The sequence below is a fragment of the Crocodylus siamensis genome, chromosome 6, assembly GCF_052110815.1.
Source record: "Crocodylus siamensis isolate JL-2025a chromosome 6, ASM5211081v1, whole genome shotgun sequence".
Taxonomy (NCBI): domain Eukaryota; kingdom Metazoa; phylum Chordata; order Crocodylia; family Crocodylidae; genus Crocodylus; species Crocodylus siamensis.
The window spans coordinates 39,047,091-39,073,155 of NC_143400.1; the positions used below are offsets into that span (position 1 = coordinate 39,047,091).

The following is a 26,065-nucleotide window of genomic DNA, read 5'->3' on the forward strand; positions in this document are numbered from 1 at the left end:
CAGTCACCCTGGAGGTACCCAGTGAGTTTGCAGGAGCAAGATGGTAGCCTCAGTCCTGTATACTGTACAATGCATCTGGCACCCAGCACCCTCAGAGAGCTCCACTGATGTCAATAGGGCTTGCCTATATGCTAACATTTTGAATGGAAAAGATTAAGAAAATTAACCTGATGGAATAATTTAGAAAAAAACAAATGTCGGTTATTTTTCTAAACAGTAGTTATGAGGTTAAAGATTTCCAGCTCACCAGAAGAAACTATTTAACTTTCCTATAGCTCTATAAAAGCCAGGTATTGTTTTGATTGTTTGGTGTTGGACTTAAATCCCCATCTCTTGGAGTCATGAATATGCAATAATCGCAACTCTCATCTTTTAAAAATACGTTTTCTAGAACTCGAGAAAAGCTTGAAAAATATAAACCTTAAGTCAGAAAGTAACTAAAAAATTACCCTGGATGTATTTTATACAAACTTTCAGGATTTGAAAGACAGACAGTCTCATTTTTATCTTGGGGTCCTGCCTCATGACTTTGGAGCACTTGGATTTGTCAGTGGTGCAGGCAACAAATCAGTGGGGTTCAACCCAAGGCCTATGACAAGGAATTTTACCACCCCCCTAAAAAGGAGGAAACTTATTTAATTTCTTTTGTCTGTTTACTTTTTGCCTGTTTACTTAAATGAAGGAAACAACTCACCTATCTATTCAGATGCTTTTATAGATTTTTTTTTTTGCTTAAATCAAGGTATACATTTTCAGTAGGGGAATGTTTTTGAAATCTAAACAAAACACCCTTCAGTCAATGAATTTTAAAAAAAATCTTTTTATTCTGGTTTAAACAACAATACTTTTTTTTAGTCTAACCTACCTGTAGGAATAATTATTACAATAACACTTAGAGGTCCCTTGCTACAACTGGGAACCCTTACGCTTGAGGCTGTACATCTGTGTGTTAAGGGACAGTTCCTACCCAGAAGAGTTTACAATATAAATAGGCTTGGCAAGATTTGATTTTTATTGACAGACATGCATTTCACTTGTCACTCACAGCCCAGCGGAAAAACATTTCCATCAGTAATCATCAAAATTTATACAAAGGAGATTTAAGAAAAAAAGAAAAAAAAATCTGGGATGGGGGTAAGGAAAGCTGGGGCAGGGGGCACTGTGCATATAAACACACACACTGGCCACTGCAGGTGGGGTGGAGGAGCTGCAGCTGCACCATCCGTGCACTACTCCTCTGGCAGCAGCTTGGGCAGCCACTGCAGAACCTGGGGGCCGTGCTGGTAGAGCTATGCTGGAATTGAGGGTTGGAGGGGCAGAGCTGTTGGCAACTGGAAGGCCAGTGCCACTGGTCACTCGCTTTGCCCAGATCCCAGCGACTGGGCACCAAACACCCAGTGATCCTGGGCTGGCCCCTGAGTGATTGGGACTTACTGGGAATTTGGACCCTGGCCCAATCATGCAGGAGCTGGGCCAGGTAAGAGCTCTGGGAACATGAGAGGCAGTGGCTGCCCAGTCCAAGGGGGGAACCAGCTCCCTGCGGCCCCTTATGGGGACAGCCCTGCCTGGCAGGCACCAGCAGAGGGGTGACCCAGCCCTTTGACTGCCACAGCCTCTCACCCCTCCAGGCACCATGGGGGCAGCAACTGGGCCCCAGGGCCATCCCTGTGCACCCTGTCCCGATCATGCTGCCTCCCCCTGTGTTCCCAGAGCAGCTGCCCGGCCCGGCCCCTGCATGCTCAGGGCAGGGTGTGCAGGGGTGCCCCTGAGGCCCAGTCGCTGCCCCCATGCTGTCCGGGTGAGAGGTCATTGCTGTCAAGGGACTAGATTGCCCCTCTGCTCTTGCCTTTCTGGCAGGGCTTACCCCCTAAGTGGTTCTGGGGAGTGGGGAGCTGTCCAGCCCTAGGCTGGGCAGCTGCTGCCTTTCCCAGTGTTCCCAGAGCTCTGGAGTGCCAGTGCCCTCCTCTTCTGGCCCCTGCCTGCCTGGCTCTTTCCTGATAAATGAACAGAATGACTTAAAACAGGAATGCTGTACTGATTTATGGATATTTAGTTTTATGTATTTTACCATGTGATTTTATAAAACTTTTAACAGTGTACTGTCATTACTAAATTGTCTGCCTCCCCCCACACTGCTAATTTTGTGCCATCCAGAAAATTTAAATAGATAAAAAATGATAAATATCAAAAGAAACACTTAAAAATAAACATTAATTTTAGTCATTAAAATGATTTAAAAAAATAAAAACAGAATTCTGCCAAGCCTAAATATAAATCATCAGTGAAAGCAAGAAAGGAAGGGTTATTGTTGCCATTTTACAGATGGAGGCAACTAAAGAATAGTAAGTGCCCTACCTACAAACACACAAAGTCAGTGGCAGAGGCAGAATCAAACCTGAACCTTATGAATCACAGTAAAAAGCCTTAATTACAAAAACCATCTTTTCTCTCTACGGTCTAGATTCAGTAAAGCACTCACATATATGATTATGTCCTACTGAATTCAATACAAACTAAGCACAAGCTTAAAATTAAACATGAGCATAAAAGTTTTGCTGAATCAGGGTCCAGTTACTAAAATGGTCTTTTCAAAAGCAGTATCAGAGTGCCTAACTATGTTGCTTTAAAAGCAATTACATCCAATTTGTATTTAGATCTGACACACTCTCCTGCACATCTAATTTCTTTATAGAAGATTAGCTGATGGCATATTCACTGTGTACTGGCTTCCAACTCCTTTAGATTATAACAGCCCCTTGTTATGCCATCTCTTTAAAAAATACTCAGTGATCTTTCTCCAGGATTGACATTTTGAAAAAGACAATCTGTGCATGTGCATGCATATCGGGTTAATGCAAACACACTTTGCAGTAGTATTTTTGCAATGCAGCTACTGGGTATGGAAGATCATAAAAGTAAGGCAATCATTTATTTCCTTTCTCATTCAAGTCTCCTGCAAGGAGTACCAAAGATCAAGGAAGAGATCCAGAGGGAAAGTCCGTTAGTGGAAAACTTGCCTCTGGAGCAAATGAACAGACTTACATAGAGCAAGCAAACTTACGATGAAGAGGCTGAAAACATAGTTCTGTGTTACAGTCAGCAGTGACAGCAGAGTGCAAGAGGCTTTCACTATTGATGGCATATCTTGTGAAGTAAGTAGATTAGTTCTTTGAGGGGAACAACAGGGAAACAAAAGAAAAATTGTCAGAGAACTCCCCTACTACAAACCCTGGAATTTGGAAAGATTTATGGTAATTTAGAATATTAATTTTATTTTGCCTGAGATATAGATTTCCAATAATATTTTTGTTTAGGAGAGAAGGAAACCTTCCCCTCCGCTCCCCACAAAAAACCTGATGTCTCTACCTGCATGCCAAAATGTGAGCTGAGGAAAAAAGGCTCAGCATTCCATGGGCTGCAGAGCTGAAGTTATTTCAGTCACCAATCCTTCATGGAACATGGGCATCAAGTTATGATGAGCTCTGTAAGAGTGACAGAACTTCTTTGGCTCAAGTGTCTGCAGCCCAACCCATGGGTTTCCTCTTCAGCCATACATTTAATTGTGCTAAGCTTGCAAACTGAAATATAATTTAACTGTGCTAAGCCTGTATAATAAAAACTACACTAGCACCTAGAGGCCCCTTGCTATAATCTGAGTCCCCTAATGCTAGGGGCTGTACATGGATGAGCTGATCCGATGCTGTCAGACTTATGTAAGAAGGCATGAGTTGTATTCAGCAGCAGGGGACTAGCTGCTGGGGAAATGAACATAACTTGACCTGTCTACATTGAGCAGCTGTAGTCAGCATCATGTCAACTACTGTCACCATTTGTATGAAAATAATACTGAGCAACTCCAGTTGAGATCAAGGCCCCATTATGCTTGGTACTCAGCCCCTACTTCAAAAACACTGTAATATAAATAGACAAGACAGGTCAGAAGGAGATACAGATAGGGGGTAATTTGCTCGAGGTCATTCAGTAGGTCAAGGCAGAGCCAGAAATATAACCCAGGTTTGTTCACCTCACATTCCAAAATCCAATCCACTAAACCACACACTGTTCTCCTATTAAAAACTGTTTAGTCAGTACTGAAGCAAAATGGAAGGAGAAATGATTCATGACCATAATAACCCAAATCTGCAACCTTTGGACTTCTGCTTTACATCGTACGTTGCCCCAGATTCCCTATCCTCTCTTTTAATGATTCCTCCCTTAAGAAGACTAGATTGTTGGCATATACTGAGTGATACCTGCTCATTAGCGTGCTCTGAACCCACTGAAGTCTTTCCACTGACTTCAATAGGATATAAATCAGACCCTAGGATACAGATGACCTCAGACTATCACCACTGTTCATCCTACATCAGCTACAGGGCCCTAAATGAAGATGATAATATGAAAGTTAAAACAGTCTGAAAGTAGCAAATCTAAGGGTTGAAGCCCTATATCCATTAGTTTCTAGTTGTCTACTCTATCCTGCTCATCCATCCTGCAGCTCCAAATGGAGAAAAGATCCATCTTAAAACACAAAACATCCACACATCTTGGAGTTCCTCCAAGTGACTGTTGGACAGCTTCACCTTATGTGACCTTTCTGAGCTGGATTTAATTTTCCTCTGAACAGTTTCTCATGCACAGCTGGAACAACTTTTCATGTGCAGCTGCAAGAACCACTTCAACTGTTGCAGACCTTGATTTGCATCACCATCATCACCACCTCGGCAAACAGCTTTCTGCTGCCCTGATTTTGTATCTCAGTGTACAATAGAACAGTGAACAGACTGTCTGTGTATGACCTCAATGTCCACTTCCTGGGGCCAAAATAAAAACTTCCTACTGGAAAGCAAGAAAAACTGGGGTGAAATTTGTTCTTGTGCTGCTTGTGTCATGCTACTACTGAGAAGATCATTTAGAAAAAGTGTTTCCAACCCAATATTTTTATTTTTTAAAAATATTTAAATAATGCATTTCTTAAAAAGCCTGCTTCCATAGCTTAGTGCATTTTTTCACTAAGAAGCCGGTTAAATATGATACAGAGATTTCAGACATTTTGAAACCAGGAGGGTATGGGTGCTCGGAAAAAAACATTGATGCCAAAAATCAAGTGATTTTGGTTTCCTAACTTAAGATACATGAAAGGAAACAGATTTTCAAATTGCTAGATAGAAGAGGTTGAAAAATTACACGACATTTTTAAAAAAATTGATGCCCTCAAGTTTGTTTGGGGTTTTTTTTTGACAGAAGCCAAATAAAAAAAGACTACCATTAAGTCTGTGATTTCTAGTTTTCCCCAATTAAAACCAATTTATCCTCAATTAAAATTTTTGTTTTGGTCAAATAGCCGATTTTCACTGGGGAAAAAAATGGTTTAATGAGAAATATTTTCACAAACTCTTACCTTCAGCATCTGTCCTCTGAACTTGGCTCTCTTAAGGTATCTCAGGTTGGGTCCCTAAAGTCTTAAGCTGACAAAATCCTCAGTCATTTATTTTAAAATCATGGCCCAAGTGATCTATCTATAGCAACTTCCATTTAGAAAAATTCTTCAACATAAGCATGATCCTCCTCCTCCCACTGAAGTCAATGGGAGTTTCAGTACAGATTTCCACAAGGACAGGATGGGCTATGAAACGGCAAGGTTAACAATGCACTGCTATCTGTATTTATGCCAGGAACAATTTAGAACAATTTATTCCATTGTTTCAAAGGCATAAATATCAAAACCCTCTAGCAAGAGAAATACCATTGTTGGGTACAAACATCTTTATACTATCTCCCGTAGGGTACTATAGATCTAGGGAGTTCACGAGAGGGCCAAAGCTGTGATTAAAAGCCACAGCCCATCAGTAAATCACTACATTTTTCCCCTCATTGAAAGAGCATTTATAGGGAGATACAAATCTATATTGGAAGCAGCATCTCCTTTCTGCCTAATTGGTTCACAGTCACTGTAACTTGAATAAGCCAACTGCTTAAAAAACAACTCAGGAGCCACAGTAAAGATAGAAAATTATTGCTTCCTGTCATGACCAAATATTAAACACAGTGCACACCTAATGACTCTATCACTCCCCAGGGAAGAAGCTTTATGAACAATAAAATCCCAGAAGACTTGCACTGTTTGGACTTGGAAGCCTCATTATAGGCTCACTGATCCAATACAATTTACAAGCTCAATGGACTCCATTTGAAGTGAAAACCACCAAACATGGAGTTATAAATGGAACACCCACAGAGAAATAAGCACTGGGTTCTTTATTTGGGAAGGGAATTAACAGAGGAGGGGGAAGACAGGAGGAGGATGGGGCTGGAAGAGAGAAAATATATTAGAGTCACATATGAAATGAGAGCAGGCAAGAGAAATGGAAATAGAAGTTCCAATGAGAAAGGAAAGACTGGCTGACTATTTAAAGCACCAGAGCTGGGTTCAGTACCCTGTTGTGAAATCTTGGGCAAGTCCCTTAATGTCCCACGGTCTCATCTCCATTTCAGTGGAGGGAACAACAGCATTTTTCCACTCCGCCAGCTTGTTGGGACGATAAATACATTCAAGATGGCAAGGTGTTCAGAGACTAGAGTAATGGGGAACATATAAATACCACAGATACAGAAAGAAATATTGATCTAAAATGCAATGGAAGATGAGGGAAGTCTCTCCTTTCACTTCCCTGAGTTTCATATTATACTCTGATGAGGAAACTGGCTGAAAAGTAGGAGACATGCCTCCATATGCGATGGGAGGGCTTCCTTGAGGAATGAAGCAAGCTTTGTTGACAGAGGCTAATATACAGGAGTGTTTAGAGATGGGATATTATTTATAAAAGTCCATCAGAAACAGACTGCATTGGAAACACACTACAACTGAGGGAGGGATTAGAAAGAATGAAAAGTGTAAAAGAGAAGCAAGAGGCAAATGCGAAGAGCAAGATTATGGCAAAAGATGTCTCGAGTCCACAAAACAAGGCTAAGACAGAGGATAAGGAAAGAGGGAGGAAAGGTGATAAGCAAAAGGGAAGCATTTAGAGTCGTGGATGTGTACACTAGGATGTAAACAATTCTCCAACCACTGAGAATTGGGGCATGGGATGTGTTTAGTTGATGTATTTTTTTTTCCAGCTGTTAAACTCAGTAAACATCAATCAACAATCTCTGGAGAGTTTTAATTTACAGGAAACTTTATCCTGGTTTTGGTTTGATGAGTGGGGTCTCAATGCCTCTGCATTTCAGAGTTGTAAAACCACACAACAGACCCCGGGAGAGAGATCTTGATAGTTGGGCTATGAGAACACACATAGGTCAAATGCACACTTTTTACAACATACCCACAGGGGGTCTTCCATTGGGATTTGAATCCAGGGCCATCAGCAGGAAAGGGAACAATCTCTTTGGTTTTAGCTCTAGTCAGTCAAACACCATCCTGTGTGGACTGACCACAGAATGGAATGCATACTACCCCTCCCAAAGCAATGAAGGATCAGATGTGTGCGTACTGATAGGAAGTCTATACTGACACATCTGTTGGTGCCATTGTTATCTTTTTCCATTTCCCCTGAGCAAATTCATTGGATTTCATGGCTCCTCATTCTGTTGCCCTCCCTTTGTTGGCTGCTCCCTAATCCATATGGTACACAGACTAGGCAAAATCCTCCCCTACCAGAAATCATTGGTAACACTCCCATTCTTTTCCACGGGACAAGGATTTGATCCTCTCTGCTTAAGCTGGCTCAAATTTTTGAGTAGACCAGTCAGGATTCTAATCAGTCAGCATGGGCAATGATATTTATCTGGGTGAGAACATGGCTTTTTCTAACAAGGGTGGACTCCATCCATCCTTGCCATCTAAACTGCGCTAGATCATACTGGACCTCATCTAATTAATGCTAAATCCCTTTGGGACTTGTCTTGATTAGACTTATCTTCTGAAGATTTCCCTTCAGTGATAGCAATTGTCACAATTTATTTTTAAAGAAGATGTAAAAGATCTAACCCAGACATTGCCTTTTTGGCCCTGTAGTTGCGGGGCCAAAACATCCATGGGCTAATTACAAGCAGAGCTATGCCAAGTCATGAGTTAAAACTCAAAACCATTGCATTTTTCTGATGTCACCTCAAGAAATAATCTCAGCCACATCTCCCTCACCCAATTCTCCTTCTTGTCCTATTATATCCAAAGAACAGTACTATATAAATCATCATGCTCAAAATACATTTAACTTATGTGGGCCCTAATACCGTGTGGCCTTAACCCCTCACAGTCGTCAATGAGGTAAAGCAATATAGTTATCCTTATTTTTCTGGTGTAGAACTGAGGATGAAGGGTATGCCCACATAACATCCTTGACATGCCCCAGCAGAGAAACCCCTGTATTTCTTGCCTTGTCCTGATGGAGGTATGAAACCCAAAAAGGCATCAGTGAAGTTACTTAAGGAGCATTTCCCCACGGTTCTTCCCAAATACCCAAAGGAAGCATTGTAGACTTGTTCACAGGCATACAGGAAGTCTGTAGCAGAGCAAGGAATTGTACCCTAAATTACAGGGAAGCACCCTAACTATATTTTCTTCTACGAACCACCTTCTAAGCATCCTGCCTCTTTCCAACTCTTATTTTTCCCTTTTACAAAAATATCCTTCTCCTCCTTAAAACTTATTATGTTGCTGGCAAATCTGTTGTCTAACCACATTAAAAGTGATTAAACAAGACACTGAAACAAGCAACCATTTTGCTCTGCTCACATGCTTAAGTAACTGTTCTGCTGGTGTTCACTTTGAGGATTACCATTCTAGAACCCAGCATTTTAAAAAGAAACTTTGGTTTGGTTTGGTTTGCTTCATTAAAAAGAAAAAAATGGGCTAAGAAAACCACCTGTCAAAAAGCTAAGCTAGTGCACTCTAAGTTACTGACTTCTCAGAAACATCCAGACTACTAAAAAATTCATAAAGAAACAGATGGCACAAAAGCAGCTCTTTGCAGGAGAGCTAGGTTTAGCAGTGAACAAAGGACTTTGTCTCCCAGAGACAAGTGGAGAGATCATTCTAGGCTTTGGAGGGAAAAGTAGGGAGCAGAACAGAAAAGTGGTTATTTCACTCTCATGACTTCTCCCTATAGCAGCAGTGGATCTAGAGAAACATTTATTTCACTGCAGCAGCTTTGCAAGGGTGAAAAGGGAATGAAGTAGAACAATTCCAAACCTGTCACATATTATGTACTGCTGTTTGCCCTGATAAAGCAAGAAACATAATCAAATGTATATGCAAGTATTTCAAAATACTTGCCAGAAATGGGCAACTAAGAACTTAAATTAAGGGCAAACCAAGGTACAGACAGGTTAAGTGATTTTCTGATGGACAAATTAGTGGCATAACTGGAAATTAGATCCAGTTCTCTCAATTCCTATTGCTCAGTTCCAAACACTAGGAAATTCTGCCTCCCACCATTACTCCCTTCCTTTCCTGCTTCAGTTGGCAGGAAGAACGAGCACCACCTATTAATGTCTGAGCTCATTAAAAGCTGAAAATGGAAATGCAAAACAGCCTGCAGATATTGCAAACTAGTAAGCACTCTTCAAACCATTTGAAACACCAAGCATATCATTTAAACTTCCACTTGTGTTGCAACAGGACATGGTACAACACAGGCCCTGTCTTATATTAGCAAACTACAGCAAGCACTTTAATAGAAAGCATGGACACCACAGTGGCACATGCATAATATTTGTGTCTAACAGCGGCTGGCTTTCCTGAAGTGTATTTTATTGCTTGTGAAATGTGCCAGAGAGCTGGCTCTGGAGACTTGAGCCCTCTGATTATCAATACAACAGGTATAACAGGAGCCACAGTGGAGGAAACTCCATTTACAATGCCCAGGCTCTCCTCTGAAAGGATGAACTCTAAGATAAAAGAACATAATTCTGTCTCTTTGGCCTCTGTTCAAAGTGTGTGTTAGCCCAACAAATGGCTAAATAGCTACAGTGTATGTCAGTTGACCAATGCTGTGGTTCACCACCATCTAAAATGATAGTGCCAGATGTTCAGCTACTGTAACTCAATGTAGTCCCATCAGTCAGAATGAAGGAACTGGCCCTAAGCCTCTTACAATTCTTCAATGTGCCTCTAACCCAAGAGAACATTCCCTCTTCTCCCCCCACAAACTAATAGCTCAAATTTTATTACTCTAATTTAGTCCAAGCTTTAAACAGAGCCCAAACACGTTAGGCCCTTTACTGAACAATTAGAAAGTTTATCAATAGTGGGGACTTCCTACTCTACAAGCACATCTACATAAGATGCTGTAAGGCACATTAGCCTAAATTTTAGGCACACAGAGGTGCTCAACTACATGTGTGCATCCTTAATGCCCTTTAAAAATGGTTAATTTAGGCTATTTGTGCCTAAATTTGATAACTAGGAGCATGAGTTTCTAAATACCCAGGCTAAACTATCTCGCTGTGCTAGCTGAAAGAAAACAGAGAGCTCCAAAGACTCCATATGATACAGCCACTTGAAGAAGACAAAGAACCATGTTGTACAAGCAGAACTGTGCTACAGAACAGAGCTGTGCCAATAAGTGAATTTTCAATTTGGTGACCAAACAGCGGGGATTGAAAAATTTGTTTCCAGTTAACCCGAAAAATAGAACTGTTTCAGTTTTTCTCAATGAGACTGAAAAGCTGAAAAAAAATTGTTTCAATTTGATCATGTTTTTGACCCAAACACCAATGCCACTTCTTTTTGCATATCTTATACCCTTTTTAAAAACATAAACCTACCACTAGTTCAAAATGAAAAATCAATACTTGTGAATATTAAAATAAAATGTTTTGACCTTTGGACCAACTTCCCACTATAACTGGATTGTGTTCTTAGGAGGTGGTGGGTAGCCCAAACAACTGAATGATATCTTTCATACAGACAGGACACAGGCTACAAGCTTTCACTTGGAAATTTAATTTGTAAAAGGAAGAATGTGATCATTTCCCAAAGATCTTCCTCAAAGTCTCCTGATTGTCATATCCCTACCTAGCATTTTCTTCAGCAAATCTTAGCATATTAAATTCCAAAGATTGCCATATACACCACTAAACACTACTTCAACCATGGAAAAGTCCTCTACTTGTTTTAGTTTAATACAATATTATTACTGAACTCATAAACCTACCAAGAGCTGAGATATGACAAATAACTCAAGAAGGGAGGGTACCATGGAGGCTACCACCACTCAGGAACTACTGTGAGCTGTTGAAGTGTAGAAAAAAAGCAGCGACATATGGAAAGATACTGAAACATACTGAATCCATGCCCATTTATGCCATTTGATAATCTGGGGGTTTAAAGGGCCCTTCAATTTAGGGCCCTTTAAACCCCCATGTCGGCCACACACCTGACTGACTTGCCTCTCCAGCAGTGGGAAGGGGAGGGCAAGCTGCCGGCAGGTGGAGTGGTACCTGGGCTGTGAGGAAGGGCTGGTGCTTCCTGCCATGGCAGTAGTGCCCCCCCTCCTCCCCAAGGTGGCACCTGCCCACAGGCATCCAGCTCAGGAGGTCCTGGGGGCACCGCAGCCACAGAGGGAAACACCAGGCCTCTGCACAGCTGAGGCAGGCAGGCAGGCTTCATGGGTGGGGGGGCAAAGATCAGGCTCACAGCATTTTTTATTTTTTTTGCTGCCAGACTGCCTGCAGGGCTTTCTGCAGAGCCCCCAAGATGCATGGAGCCCGGTGCTTCTCTCCGTAGCTCTAGGAGCAACAAACTCCTACAGTGGCTGGAATTAGTGTGCAATACACCACCGAGGTGTGCAAACCCTGACATCGTTGAAGTGGTGCAAAAAGCATTTTGCCTGTTTTACAGTGTTGTACACACATGCCCCTTGTTTCATCCACACACGGCCATCGAAGAAAAACTGAAGAGAGAAATATACTGAGTTTTATTTAAAAACCCACCTGGGCACAACAGGCCAGACACTGAGAAAAACTTCCTCTACTGTCTTGAGTGACCCACCAACCTCGAAGCACAAAAGAACCTCTCACCCATGGCCAGCATGGCCCAAATGAGACACACCCAGACAGATTCTCCTCCAGCTGAGTTCATTATCTGTGTTTGAGAGAAAACACATGGAGTAATGTGGAATGCCGGGGAGTGAGCCTTCCTGTTTGTAATAGCTCCGCGCACCTGCCTGCCCCAAGCATGCATTGAAGCTTCAGTATCTTACTGAATAAATAATTGTAATTGGTAAGGCTAGGCTGAATCTTCAGGAAAATTCTGGATCAGGATCATTTGGAAAAATCTGAATCTTCAAATACTAACTGGAAGTGGCCTGAACATACGAAAGGCATGCTGAGTCATATAGACAAACTTTGGTTTCCAAGAATAAACCCCCTACCCTGCCACACACACACACACATGCACACACATACCCCTCATGGTCCTTAGGACCTAAATGTAGTTCTTAGAGCAAAAGTTATGGCAGCTGTGTTTTGTTCAGCATCAAGATTTTTAGACTTTGTTCAGGCAGCAGGGGCTGAACCAGATAACAGCATGACTGCATTACTTTTCTCCTCAGTGAACCGTTTTTCCCCTTTAAGTATAAAAACATGATGCTCTTGATTCAGCAATGAACATCACCATTTTGGGGTGACTGGTTCTGCACAGCAGTATACAGGTGGAATTTATAATACACCCATCTGCAAGAACATGCAAAAATAAAAAGGAAAGGGCAAAAAAGAACATTCTTCTTCAGCTCCAAGAGCAGACTGCAAAATCTTCTGTTCAACCACAAATTTGCCAGATCCTCAACTGACAAAAACTGGTGGATTTCTCAAAATAATGCATTGTCAGAAGGGAGATGACAGCTTGCATTGGCATGAGGGCAGGTTCTGGTCAGTTTGGTCTGAGCACAGTAACTTATGATGGAGTTAATATGGTTAAGGTCTTACAAACTGCAGCATAGACAGAAATACCCAAGCTAGTATCCAAGTATATACCTAGGTTCCTAAGTGGGCTGGGATAGCCTATGCTGAAACGTATGTCATTGCACGTTCCCCACTATTGCTACCCAAACTAACCAGATTAAGGTTAGCCTAGGAATGCCTACCTATGCTATCATCACATTTCCAACTGCAGTGTCAACAGAACTTTAATCTTAGCTCTTTAACTTTAACTCCTACCATACTGGGAGGGGGAAGTGAGCTAAAGCATTATAGATGAAATGTGAACAGGTTCAAACAAGGATATAGCACTAAGGGATGTGTTCTCTTCCCAGACACAGCCACGGTCTTCTGTTGTGTTAGAGCAGGTCCTGGTCCCTTCTATGGTATAAAACAAAGCTATGTTTTAACCAGGTCCTTAATATGATTTGATTTATAATGCAGATGGGTCTTCCTGAGTGCCAGTCTCAATTTTCTCACACACCTTTGTAGCAATAGCAATGCATATTTATTAACTGAGGTGGAAAGGCAATGCTAGTTTATCATGCTCAAGCTAGCTATTCCCTTGCTGGCTTCAATGTTCCCTCCCTTCTATATCAGAAGGCTCCTGTTATGTCTCACTTCTCACAAACAATTCACTTGGAAGTGAATTGGATGATCAGCACCTCTTCTTCCTCCATTTCACATTCTCTCCATCCCTCAAGTCCTGGTCCTGCAGTCCATGACAAAAATCAGCACTGTCTGCATTGTGCTTCCACTAAAGCCTGCTAAATCAAAGTCTGGCTATGTGGCCTAAGTAACCTGTGTCAGTGGCTACAACAACTAGGATTCTCTGGAGTACTTTAATGACTTTAGCACCCAACTCTTGCTTAACTTCTTTATATTCCTGCAGAGAGCTCTGTCAACATTATTAGTTCCAGACTTGTTTCCAACATGCATCGGAGACTGAATTAAACTGTGTTTCAGCAGTGAGCCAGCTCTGTGTCTGAAAGAGAGTTTGCCGTACGTTTCTGAAACCATATTAAAGCATGGATCAGGTTCATCTTTCCTATGGGACCCATAATACCAAGGGATAGCTTGTCCCCACAACATGCCTGCTTAATTTGATCATCTCAGTGCCCTTCCCTAATGACAACCACGGTCTTTGTCATAACCACTGCAATTTAAGTAAAACCTTAGCTCCTTTCCTTTTAATTCAGAGCTAGTTTTCTTCACACAAGTGATTTCACCATCATGAGCACTTACACACACAGAAGTCAACATTAAACCAGCAAGAAGGCATTTTGAATAAAATAACCCCTCTTCAAGTACATACACATATACAAACAATATTGACAATGTTCATCAGCATGAGGACATGAGCTGCCTTTCAGAAGTGTTATTTCACTCGGTGCAGAGTTGCTAATCACAGAAGTTTACTTTCCATAAAGGAACCCTGTACAATGCAGATTCTATGATTCTCTCACGAGTCTAGAAATACAAACTGTTCCTCAAAAGGGATTTTTTGAGAGGGTGGATAATGCATTTAGTTCGTTTATGTGTGTGTTTCAAAATCCTCACTGCTGGTGGACATAAATTCTGGAAAATTATTTATTCCGTTTATCCACACAAGTACTCATGGGTAGCACTGTTAGTATTATATTTGCATTGCAGAACCATTTAGAGAATCTTTTGTGTTTAGTGTTGTGCAGAAGGCCCCTGCCCTGAAAAATTTATTATTTAAACAGAAAAGTATAGGAGCAGAAAATAGTGATATAGAAATGTGAGTGACTTGCTTGAGGTCATGTGACAGGTCAGTGATAAATGTGAGACTGGAAATATCCCAAACATGGAGTCAAAACAAATGTCTAAGGCAGCCAAAAACAAGCTATACATTTTAAGAATAATTGTGAGGACCTAAGATAATATGTGTAGCACTTCTAGTCAGAAATACTGTAGGTACTCTGGCCTTTCCGACTTTGCTTCAAACCACCATTTGAAAGTGAAAAGGCAAAGAAAAGGAAAAAAAAGAATCCAAGTAAGTTCAGATTCTCCCTGAGAATTTAAATCAAAATCATGTTTAAAAATCTGAGGGATGGGAATTTTAGATTTTCACTCAAACTAGCTTAGCCATTCTTAACCCCAAGTTTAAATTCCAGTGTGCTACAGAGATGCCAGATCATGCTATCTGAGCTGCATAAAACAGGAAAAAAGAAACTGGACCAATTTTTCCAATACCTCATCTCCAGTTGCAGCCAGGTATCTGATGCCTACAATCAGTAGCTACAGGATAATACATCTGCAGCAAAAACTTTCTCCTGACTCCTAGTTATGTATAAGTTCAAATTAATCCTGAAGCATGAGAATTTAAATTTATGTAAAGCAGTCACTTGGCTATGATTTTTTAATATTCACTTTAAAACCTCTGTGTATTCTTGGTGTTCTTTTTAAATACTACTAGGCTCTCAGCCTCAGCATCGTATGGCAATGAGATCTACTGGTTTGTTACTTGTACCACAGAGCTTATTACCTTTTAAAGCTGTTTTGAATATGCTACCTTAGGATTTTATTGCATGTTCCCTACTCACTCAGAAACTGAAGGCAGAATCCAGGAACATATCTGGAAATATATGTGAAGATGATGTTTAACTCCCAAACCATACATTTAAAAGTTGGCTAATGCACATCTAAAATAACAAATAAATACATAAATTGTATGTATTGTATGTATCCTCCCCCCACCATCACTACTACATACTACAGTTGTTAAGGACTGTTAATGAAAATGCCAGGTTACTGAAACTTTATTCCATGATCTAATCAAATCCTCTTCTTGGCGAACAGACATGCACAGTATTGTTGGTCAAGTTAAAATGAGTGTGTGTAGGAAGTATTAAAATAAAAAAATCCACCAGGAGAAGCTGAGTCTGTCTGAAAATAAGCAGCTCTTTAGCTTGCCCTTTTCCAAGGGAATATGGAACACAGACATCAAAGCACAGGATAGACTGACAGAAAGCCATCAAGACTTTTGACTGCCTCAAAGCCAATGCAGTGGTTTTGCTTGGTTTGTTTGTTGCTGCAAGCTTTGTTTCCTACCTGTCAATTATCACAGGGTCTGAGGGAGTCTCATTTCTGTTGCCGCAACTCTTCTTTTCACAGCACCGGCTGGAGAGGGGACAAAAACAAAAATGAGAGCATTGCAGTGAAAGTGGATGGAAAAAACTCTAAGCCTCACTTGACTCAATATAAGGCTCTATAGAGTTTTATGTGGCCTCCAGGAATTTCTGACTTGAGTTTTCAAAGTGGGGAGGCAGAGGAAGTTAGGGTCCCAACATCCCTTTATTTTCGGTTGGACTGAAACCATTGGCTCCTTTATCTTTCCTTTGAAAAATCCCAGCTAAAATGAAGAGAAATATGGTCATACTTTAGGCTAAAGCTCCATTTATAAAGGGCTTAAAAATGGATAACAGACATTTTAGCCACATTACAGACACCCACAGCCTGTGGTACAGATAATTATCTATAAATCACCTATAAATTAGACCATCAGTAAAAGGTGTTATAAGCGACCTACTGGCTTGTTGTATAGTAATAAGTTATTCTATTAATTCTCTTTATTTATGTGGTTACCAAAAGCTTCAGTGCTGTGATAATATTGCCAGCAATACACACTGGAGAACCAACCACACTGTGCTAGCTAGAGCTCAACCTAGGTAGAGCCTAATCTTTAAGAAGGCTACATTTCTTTGGGATTTGTTTTGATGATGGTAATGAACCTTTTATATTAAGTTTCCATTTATAAATAGTGTATACAGTATGGCCAGTAATGTGAGGATATAGAAATGGCACTACTAACTCTCTGTCTGATGCTGATACTATATATAGATTTGGACCCAGTTTACCAAGTTACAAATTATAACTTCTTACATCTACAGCATTCTGCATTCTAGGGCTTTACAAGCAAATTCAAGAACAGAAGGTCCCTGCTTTATAGAGCTTACAGTGATGAATACTACTCAGGGGCTACTTTTTAAATACATGATGTATGTGTATATACATGTGCATGCACATATATGCATAACTGGAGAGACAGCTGCTGCCCAATTCTGAGAGGCTCTAAGTCCTCTTCACTGCCACTGAATTCAGTGACAGTTTGAGTCACTCAGTACTAGCCCAGCACCTTTGTATCTGCCCTTTCTTTCTGAAAAACAATGGGCCAGACCCTCATCTGCTATGCAGGAGTGTAATCTCATTGAAATAGACCTACACCGATTTATACCAGATGAGGATCTGATAGTTTGACACACAAAATAAAAACAAAACAAGACAAAAACAAAAAGGGGGAGGGGGGGTCCCTGTTATAGATCTGAAAATATGGAGATAAATTATCTCAAAGCAACAATGCACAAGTTCATTAGATGTAAGAGCATTCAGATGCTGTAATAAATCAGGCAATTTAATTTGAAATAACCAGGATATTAACATATGCAAAGAAAATATATGAGCAAAACCACTTAACTTTTTAAAAGACTACATCAAAATTCCCTCATGCTCAAAAATCCAATGGATGCCATTTTGCTCTCGGTTACACTAACATAATTCGAAGCTAGATCCATCACATTCAAGCAAAGTTGCTTTGATTTACGCCAACATAATCATGAGCCATATCTAGCCCAGACAATTTAATTTTATTTGTAATGCTACAAGGGGGACTGAATGCATTTTCAAATATCCTAGGAAGCCCAAATTCAGCTCTTTTCCACATGGAATGGATCTTAGCAAGGAAAAACTGATAAAATAGGCACAAATGAGCCCAACACTATATGAAGGATTACACCTTTCTAAAGCGGGGAATATTCATATATAGAATACTTAAAAAGTAAGTTGCTGAGAGAAAAAAAATCTTCCATCTTGCAAGTAGGAAATATTTTGATCCATAGATTGCAATGCCACAAGGACTAAAAGACTTCCCCTTTGCAAGCTCATGCTGCCCAGTAAGATAGAATGCAGCTATCAGCTGTAATCTGAATTACTTTGACACTTGGCATTCCCTTTGCCTCATCCCTGCATTCACTGAAGCTGTTCCTTTTAGAATAAAAGACTGGCAAGTCATTTAAGAACCCCAAGGCAGACCCTTTTCTGGTGTAAGATGCCATAGCTTCATTAAAGTTAATAGAACTAGGATGATTTATACCATCAAGAATCTCCCCATCTACTCTCAGTTGTAACTTATTTTAAGAGAGCCTTTTACTTGTTTCTCCACCTAATAGCTGTTTCAAAAACAGGGTTTGGGGTTTTTTTTAATACAATAAAATGCAACTTGTGGTTCTAAAGAAAGAACAGAGAAACTTTATTCAGAAGAAAAAATTTTGTGCAAAATATTTTCTCTTCCGCTGGTAGGCTCAACAAAAGGCTCTTCGTTGTTAAACAGATCTGCAATGATATAACTTTTTTATTGCTCACTGAAACAAAACTGGTTTCCTCTGTAAGACGTTTTAAAACATACCATAGAGTCACATAATTTAGTCAAGTGGTAACGGTACAAATGTATCAGATTGGATCCTGCCACAATAGTGACGTGGCCAACTAAAGCAATATTTCCAATACCAAGCATCTTGCCCTCCCACATACACTTCCAAAAGGTTCACTATTTTATAACAGAGTAAAGATTTATACTGAATTACATGTACTTGGGGTACAACAGAATGATTTCCTGGTGTAAAGCTTTTCACAATAAGGTGTTACAACAAGGTTTACAACAATATGGTACTAATTCTTTCCTAATAAAATACATCTTTTACCCAATGATTTCAAAGCATTTTAGAACTACTCATTTTCTTATCATTTGCCTTCAGTTTTACACATTTCTATTACATCACTAGAATATTTTCTGTAACCCTCTAACTTTTGAGTCACAGAATATATTAATTTCTCCTGAGAAACAAACACTGCTTTCCACAAAATGACAAATTTAGATGCGGATAAGAGTACTTCTAAGGACTAGGAGATAATCTAATCAAGAGCATCAGCCGAAGTCCTACTCTGGTCTTCCGCTTTCTCTATCCAAGGTATTTTATCATAGTATACAAGTACCAACTCTCTTCCAATTGGTTTGTTACATAATGTCTGTGCTTAACAACACAGAACCTACTGACTTAAATGATTGGGTTTGTAATATGGTTTAAACAGAAATTAAGGAACCAATACAACTAATACTGCCGCATTTGTGTAACATTATACAACATCCCTTTGAACCTAGAAGTATTACTCATTTACCTGAAGTCACAAAATCAGGGCTTAAGATGTATTAATGGGTGAACAAATTCTCACTACACTTTAAGCTACATTATTTTTCTGACTATCCACAAAGGATACTGTAGATTTTACAATCTGAAGCATGCCAGGGAAAAAAAAAGATGACGACAAAGCCAGCCCTAGGAACTAGTTGCCCCATAAGGCTCCATGTCAAAGAAAGGCTTATGCCTTTCCGCCCCCCTCCACTAAAATGGTTTTAAAATTCAGCCCTCAACTTTCAAAAAAAAAATCTGTCTCTAATTTCAAACTCAAATAAGCTCACAGCATGGTGGCCTTTGTTTTGTTTTCTTCTCCCCAACTCCTCCCTGCAATTGCATAACAAAAGTGTCTAAATTCACACCATCTGGCCGATAAAGACACAGGCCCCAGTGGCCGCCTGGCCCAGCTGATTAGAGCTCCTGTCTAGCCTGAGCCTTGTGGCGAAAGTCACAGCTGTGGGGCTTGCTTGCACTCAATACAACTCTGTTATTAGCCAGCTGTAGGCCCTGAGACTACTTCTGTTCAAATTATAATACCTTTTAACCCTCTGAGCATTGAGGGCATAGGGGGTTGCTGGCAGCAGCATAACAACTAGTTTCCTCTTAGCTGATAATTGGTAGAATGAAAAGAAGAAAAGTTATTCCATAAGAGGAGACTGTTTATCTTGATTTCCTACCACTGAGGAAAATGATACTGTTTATTTAAGACATCTCTACCACCTATGGATAGTACCCATTGGACTGCAAACCCCCGCGAAGTGGAAAACTTAACAGTAAAAATTTCAGCCCTGCAACAAATAAATAAATAAATACCCAAACTGAATGTGCTAATTATTGGGGGCTGAGAATTAAACTTTCAATTGCTATGACAGATTGTTGTATCCGTATCAATATTTAGACAACTTTCCTGCTAAGCATACATCTGTCACTGTCTGAATAGAAGATGTGGGATTTTTGGATGCACTTGTCTGTATAAAGCATGGCTATATGTATGATTATATGTGATAAATCAAAAGGGTATTTACCTGTCACTAACAAGGAAAAAATAAAAAAGACAGACCCCGTAATTTTAAAACATAATAGACATCAAATTAACCTATAGGTTGGGTACAGTATATTAATTTTTTATATACTGTTACTAATGCAAACTAAGCAAAGCATTTTAAAAATTGATGTTGCCATTTAAGCGATACAGAATGAAGAGGATTTGATTATTGTGCTTAAAAAAATGTCAAGTTTAACTAGAGTTGGATACATTCCCCTGGTATTACTCAAAGTGATGGGTAGAATGCCTCTTCAGCACATACAGCATCCTCTTTTTAAAGTACACGTGAACAAGACATTTAAAATCAAATATCATGATTAGGTTACACAGCGCTTTTGATTTGGTTCACTAATCTGTGTTTTACATGGAAAGGACATCCCTGAATTGCAATTCTTCTTGGATAATCTATCAAGCAGGAGTTCAGTACAATCTGAATAATGGTTTACATTTGTAGAACACTACCTTAAATCAAGCATGGAACATCAATTGATGCCCAATATACAAAAGCTTAGGAGAGAGTTTAATAATTTTAAAATGTTAATTTCTCACAGAAAAAAAACAGTCAATTTCTGTTTTTAAAAAGTAAGTTGCATTGGGGTTTTATACTTAATATGGAAGCTTTCTACATATGACAACAGTGGAAAAAATGTAAGAACACTAGGTGTCATTTTATTATAATAAATAGAAAGCCTAGTGTATAGAAAGCCAAATCCTTTCCTTTTCTGACATTTATCTAGGTAAGATAAGTAAGACTTTCATCATAAATCCAAACAGCATATATATTAAAATAAAAATGTACGTTCTAGAGAAGCCAAAAAGCAAGACACCTCACATCAATTTTAATCAATATACACAACAATACATAGTAAGTGGTGAGATATGTACACATATGCATACATACACGTGCATACACATGTATACTTAGATATGTGTGTGAGAGTGTGTCTGGAAGCAATGGTATACAGTTTCATAGATAACGAGGTCAGAGTATATTAGGAATAAATTCTGCCCGCTTGGCACTTATATATATGTATGTGTGAAAAGAGATACTGCACATTTTACATACTTCACCCTCATTATAGCTTTGCAATTAGACCAACTATCCTATTACCTTTGGAACAATACAAGTAGCCCTAAACACCAAATTTGATCCTATTACATTGCTTTCACTACATTATTCACTTCAAAAGGCAATACCAAGAACTTTTAAACTACAGTGCTATCTGATTTTAAAACAAGCAAAATGGAGCCTAACAGCTTAAAAATACTATTACAATAAATCACAAATGTGTTTAATAAAGGTCAAAGTTGGTTTTGCCTTTCATTTTATGAAAGAACATTCTGTGCACAATTTAACGCATTTTAATATAAGAACATGAGCTGTTTGCATTATTATATGTATTGAAAAAAATTTAATTACATGAAAGCAGGAAAAGTAATAAGTTTCCATGGAAGCAAGATGTACATACATTAGATACATATACCTACAGACGTCCACTAATGTTACTAAAAACATCCTTAACTGTATTTTATCCTCTAATTTATCATCTTAACATCCTAAAAACAGCTTAAAACTGTGTCTATTTTATTAAAAGATGGAAGTTCCATAAATGTATCTGGTTTTAAAATGTATTGAAAGGCAGTGTTTCTTTTTCTCAAGAAAAAAGGCCATTATATTATGTTCATTTAATTGATAATGTTAAAATATTTCATCAGGGAAAAAATACAACACAAGTACTTCCTAATTTCCAAGCAGGTTCTGCTAGGTGACATTTTAGAAACAGAAACTGCAGTATTTAAAGAAATACAAAGTTTAGACTTTTGGGGCATCTCCTTTTGCTGTTTAACTCCAGTTAACAGACAAGAAAAAACACACGGCAGTTAAGATTTTACTTTGGCTTTCCAGATCTGTTTCACTGAAAAAAATTGTTTTTAACCACACCAAATTTTATCCCAATGTAAAGTGAAATCCTTCCTCAGGAACAGAGTTCCTAGCAAAGAGGCAAAACTCCTGCTTCTACAGCATGACCATTTTAACATATATGGAAGCAAACTTTTTTATCACTGTTACATTTTACAGAATAAATCCTATGCCCCCAATAAAATTATCTTACCTGCACATGACTTCATGAGTAAGCAGAACTCTGCACATTTCTGGATTCTTGTTTTGTCCTTCATAAGTGATGGGCTATGAAAATTAAGAAAATGTAGTGTTCCAGTGTAGAAATGACTTTTTGTATCATTTAGAATATTTGTTTTTTACTTTGGTTTCACTATAGTTTGCAAACCCCAGTCTCCAATACTTTCTGCACAGGGTCTTCAGTATCTGAATAATAAACCATACTGAAAAACCATTGAAGATAACCAAAACACAGAAAAAGGAAGCAGCTTGGTTATCGTTTTTCAAATTCAGTCAAAACTAAGGTATGCAATACAAAGGGGCAGAGGTGAAAATAAAGGGGAAGGGGCGGTGTGGCGGAAGCGGGGGAAACGATGCACAAGAGCCAGGCAGCTCAAAGGGCAGCGATGAGATGGCACAGACTGTAAGCTAGGCTCACCTGCTTAGTGACTGAATCAATGAGTCTCACATACAGATCCTGTTCAGTTCTGACACCTGGAGAGAAGGGGAAAATAGAAAAGTCAGGGTGAAGACAGCTTTCCCTACTCCTCCAAGCCAGCAGGAAGTTATCTATTTAATTTCAACTATAGCCTATTAAACACCATCTCAGCATATAAGGTTGCTTGCTCTCAAGCGTTAACCTAGAGAATCTGCTCTCCATAAATGTGGGTTGTGGCTGCTAAAGTAGACCGAGGTATTTCAATGTATTTCATACATGGATTGCTGCAAATTTGAAAACTTCGTTCTAGATTCTTTCCTACAAAAAGGGAAGAGGCAGTTGGGAGGGGACTTACCATTGCTATACAGAAGTTGAAGTTTGTAGTGTGTGCCATTGTTAGTTTTTTCATTGCCTTGTTCCTGAAAGAAAGGGAGATTTTGAAAAAAAAATTGTCTGGTGCACTTCATGCACAAAAGCAACATGACTGCAATTCATTATGGATGTGACAAGAAAGTTCATTAAGATTCTGAGAGGTGGATTCACTGATTGAGATAAATTAACCTTCCGAGTGACCCAGGACAAACTACAAAATGCAGCTTACATCCTTTCCTGTAGGAGTTGCAGAAAACTTTTCCACTGACTACAACACTTCCAACTTCACAGTGTAACATGCTCTTTGCCTCTGGGCTGAGTTTGCAAATGTCAAGCAAGTTAATCTGTAGATAGTAGTTTGCAGGGTTTTAAAAAAACTGTGCTTAGAAAATAATGAAATGGTTGTGGGGGTTTTTTAACATAAAGTCACTATCAACATTTACTTCCTGAAGGCTGTGTTAATGGGAGATAACTGGGTGAACTGCAACTATCAGTTATCCAAAGACAGGTATCTATGGAGTACTTATTAATTAAAAGTCCTTCCCTGCTACTTAAAAAAAAAGTAAATAAATAATAAAACAAAGATAGCTTGGAGGTAGGGAAGGGAGAAAGTGCTTCTAACTGCTTAACACCTGAACCTAAAAAACACAAAGCACAAGTGTCTGACAGCCCCACTGACTTCAGAGTCTTTTTTTTTAAAGCCAGGCTTAGCAGATAACATGACAAATTACTGCTCACCCTTTCCACTCGATTAGGGTACTAATAAAACCTGACAGATCTGGCAGGAGCAAAAATAAGGTATTTGACCTTCGGGAGGGTTTGTGTTGTTGTTGTTGTTGTTGTTGTTGTTCAAATAGATGCATTTGAACCTTCCCTCCTAACTTCCCGAGATGGCTGAAAATTACAAGTCCTGTGAACTGCAAGGGCAGGACAAGGAAACACAGAGAGCCACAAGCTGAAAAGCAGTCCTATGTGGGCAATCATGGCTGGCAATTTTATTAGTAGGCAAGGGGTAAGAGGCTCTCCTTCCAAAAGCAAATAAGTACTAGAGAGGGCGAACCCAGAGCGTTGGATGGGGAGGGGGAAACAAGGAAAGGCAGAAGGTGAAAACAAGAACAAAAGAGGGGAAGCCTTACTTTATCATTTTCTACAAAGTCCACAAAAGCTGTCCGCTCTATCTCCACCGGCTGCCCCTGTCTGTCGTAGAGAGCCAGGACAAAATGGAAGAAATTGGATTTCCTCAAGTTGGAAGGTGGCTGCTTTTCAAAGTGGGCTCTGGACAAGGCTACTCCGCTGTGGAAGAAACAGATGGAAGAGTTGGGGAAGAGGGGGAGAGACAGAGACATTAATGGTGGTGTAGCAATAAAACATACACACAAGACAAGACAAGACACGACACGACACGGAGGCAGCCAGGACAGCCAGGGGCCGCGGACACGAGCACCGGGTGATTCACACGCGTTTGTCACTGACGACTTTGATTCTGGCGTTTCCCGCGAGCCCGCATCGCCTTCCGTTTGCAGCCAGCGTTTTGGGACTTCTCTTTTGGAGAAGCAGTGCCTGGAAACGTTACCCCGTTTACTTTTGTCCTGATATATACCCGGGAGGGGAAAAGCCCAGCGAGAGGGAAGGTTGCCTTAGAAGCTGCTGCAAAGCCGGAGGGTTTTTTTACAACCCGCCCAGCTCCGGGCTAGGGGAAAAGGGCAGAAGGAGGGGATCGGTTCAGAGGAGTTCACGGCTCTTCCTTTACACCCTGTCTGCACAGCTCGTCCTCACGCCCGGCCACTTTGGCAGCGCTTTGGCTGGGAAGGCGGAGGTTGCAGCAGCGCCTGTTGCCCACCGTAGGGAAGGAAGTCTCCGGCAAAGCCCCGGAGCCGCGGAAGTCAATACGGGCCCGGCGTCCCGAGCAGCTTCAGTGCGGTCACACAGAGCGCTGCACGAACCCCGGTGACTTCCCGAGCGTGAGACTCAGTCGGCATCTTCCCACAACGCCAGGATTTCTACAACCCTGTGCTCAAGGAGATGCGCTTCTGCTCCTTTTTTGCCCCGATTTCTAGCTATTGTCCAGGGAACGGCCAATATCGAATTAATTCTTTCTCCAAACAAGGCCGAATCACTGCACTCCTCTCCGGTGATGCTGCAGCCTTTCGGAAAGCTTTCCCTAGCATGCACCTTTCACCCCGATCCCCCAAGAAGACTAGCCAGCGCCCGGCCTCCTCGCCCTGCCCGGCGCGCGCCGGGCCGAGGGCTGGATCCCTGCAGCCCCTCCGCCCGGCTTTCTCAGGTCACCTGCAGGCAAGTCCTTTTGCTTTCGCTTTCCCCAAGAATACCGCGGGGATTTTCGCCCACCTCCCCGCGCTTCTCCCGGGCTGCTCAAAGTCCTGCCTATAGACCAGAGTCTCTGCCGCGGATCCAGCGCTCCCTGCCCCAACTTTTGCTCAGGCCGGCTCCACTCCACTCTCCGCACGTGTGCTTCAGGCTTCCTGCACAAGGAGGGAAACTTGTTACGCAGGGCGGGGTTGTTAGTCCTGCTCCTCCATAAAAGAAGAGAGTAGGAGAGAGAACCCACGTCCTGACAAGGGGGCTGACGACTGGCAGCCGCGGGGGGAGGGTGTCTGCGTTTGCCGGCCCCGGACTCAGACCGCAGCCCCTTCTGTAGGCGGGCGAGGCCGCATCGGGCCGCTTCACCGCAGACCCTCGGGTCGCCCCGCGCTGCGCACCCGCTGCTCTCTGTGCTGTCCTGCGGGAACCTGGAACCCGCTCCTTCCCCGACCCCCTGCCCCTCTCTCAGGCTAGCGTTAGACTGTGGGCGAAAAGCTCACCGCGAAGATCAGCAAGACCAAGTCAGCGCTTGGACGAAGCAAAATAAGTTGAAGCTGAGGAAACAAATACATGCC

General features: G+C 40.8%; 1 protein-coding gene across 3 annotated transcripts in view; it reads right to left on the bottom strand.

Annotated features, from left to right (window-relative positions):
• The window catches only part of EBF2 (EBF transcription factor 2), a 244,525-nt gene that overhangs the window by 154,629 nt on the left and 63,831 nt on the right, over nucleotides 1-26,065 (bottom strand). For all 3 annotated transcript variants that reach the window (XM_090054453.1, XM_090054451.1, XM_090054454.1), the window contains 5 exons: nucleotides 24,305-24,461; nucleotides 23,152-23,215; nucleotides 22,797-22,852; nucleotides 22,353-22,426; nucleotides 15,997-16,065 (listed from right to left, as the gene is read on the bottom strand). In XM_090054453.1, coding sequence (XP_089910579.1) covers nucleotides 15,997-16,065; nucleotides 22,353-22,426; nucleotides 22,797-22,852; nucleotides 23,152-23,215; nucleotides 24,305-24,461 — 420 coding nt within the window. The remainder of the gene's footprint in view (nucleotides 1-15,996; nucleotides 16,066-22,352; nucleotides 22,427-22,796; nucleotides 22,853-23,151; nucleotides 23,216-24,304; nucleotides 24,462-26,065) is intronic.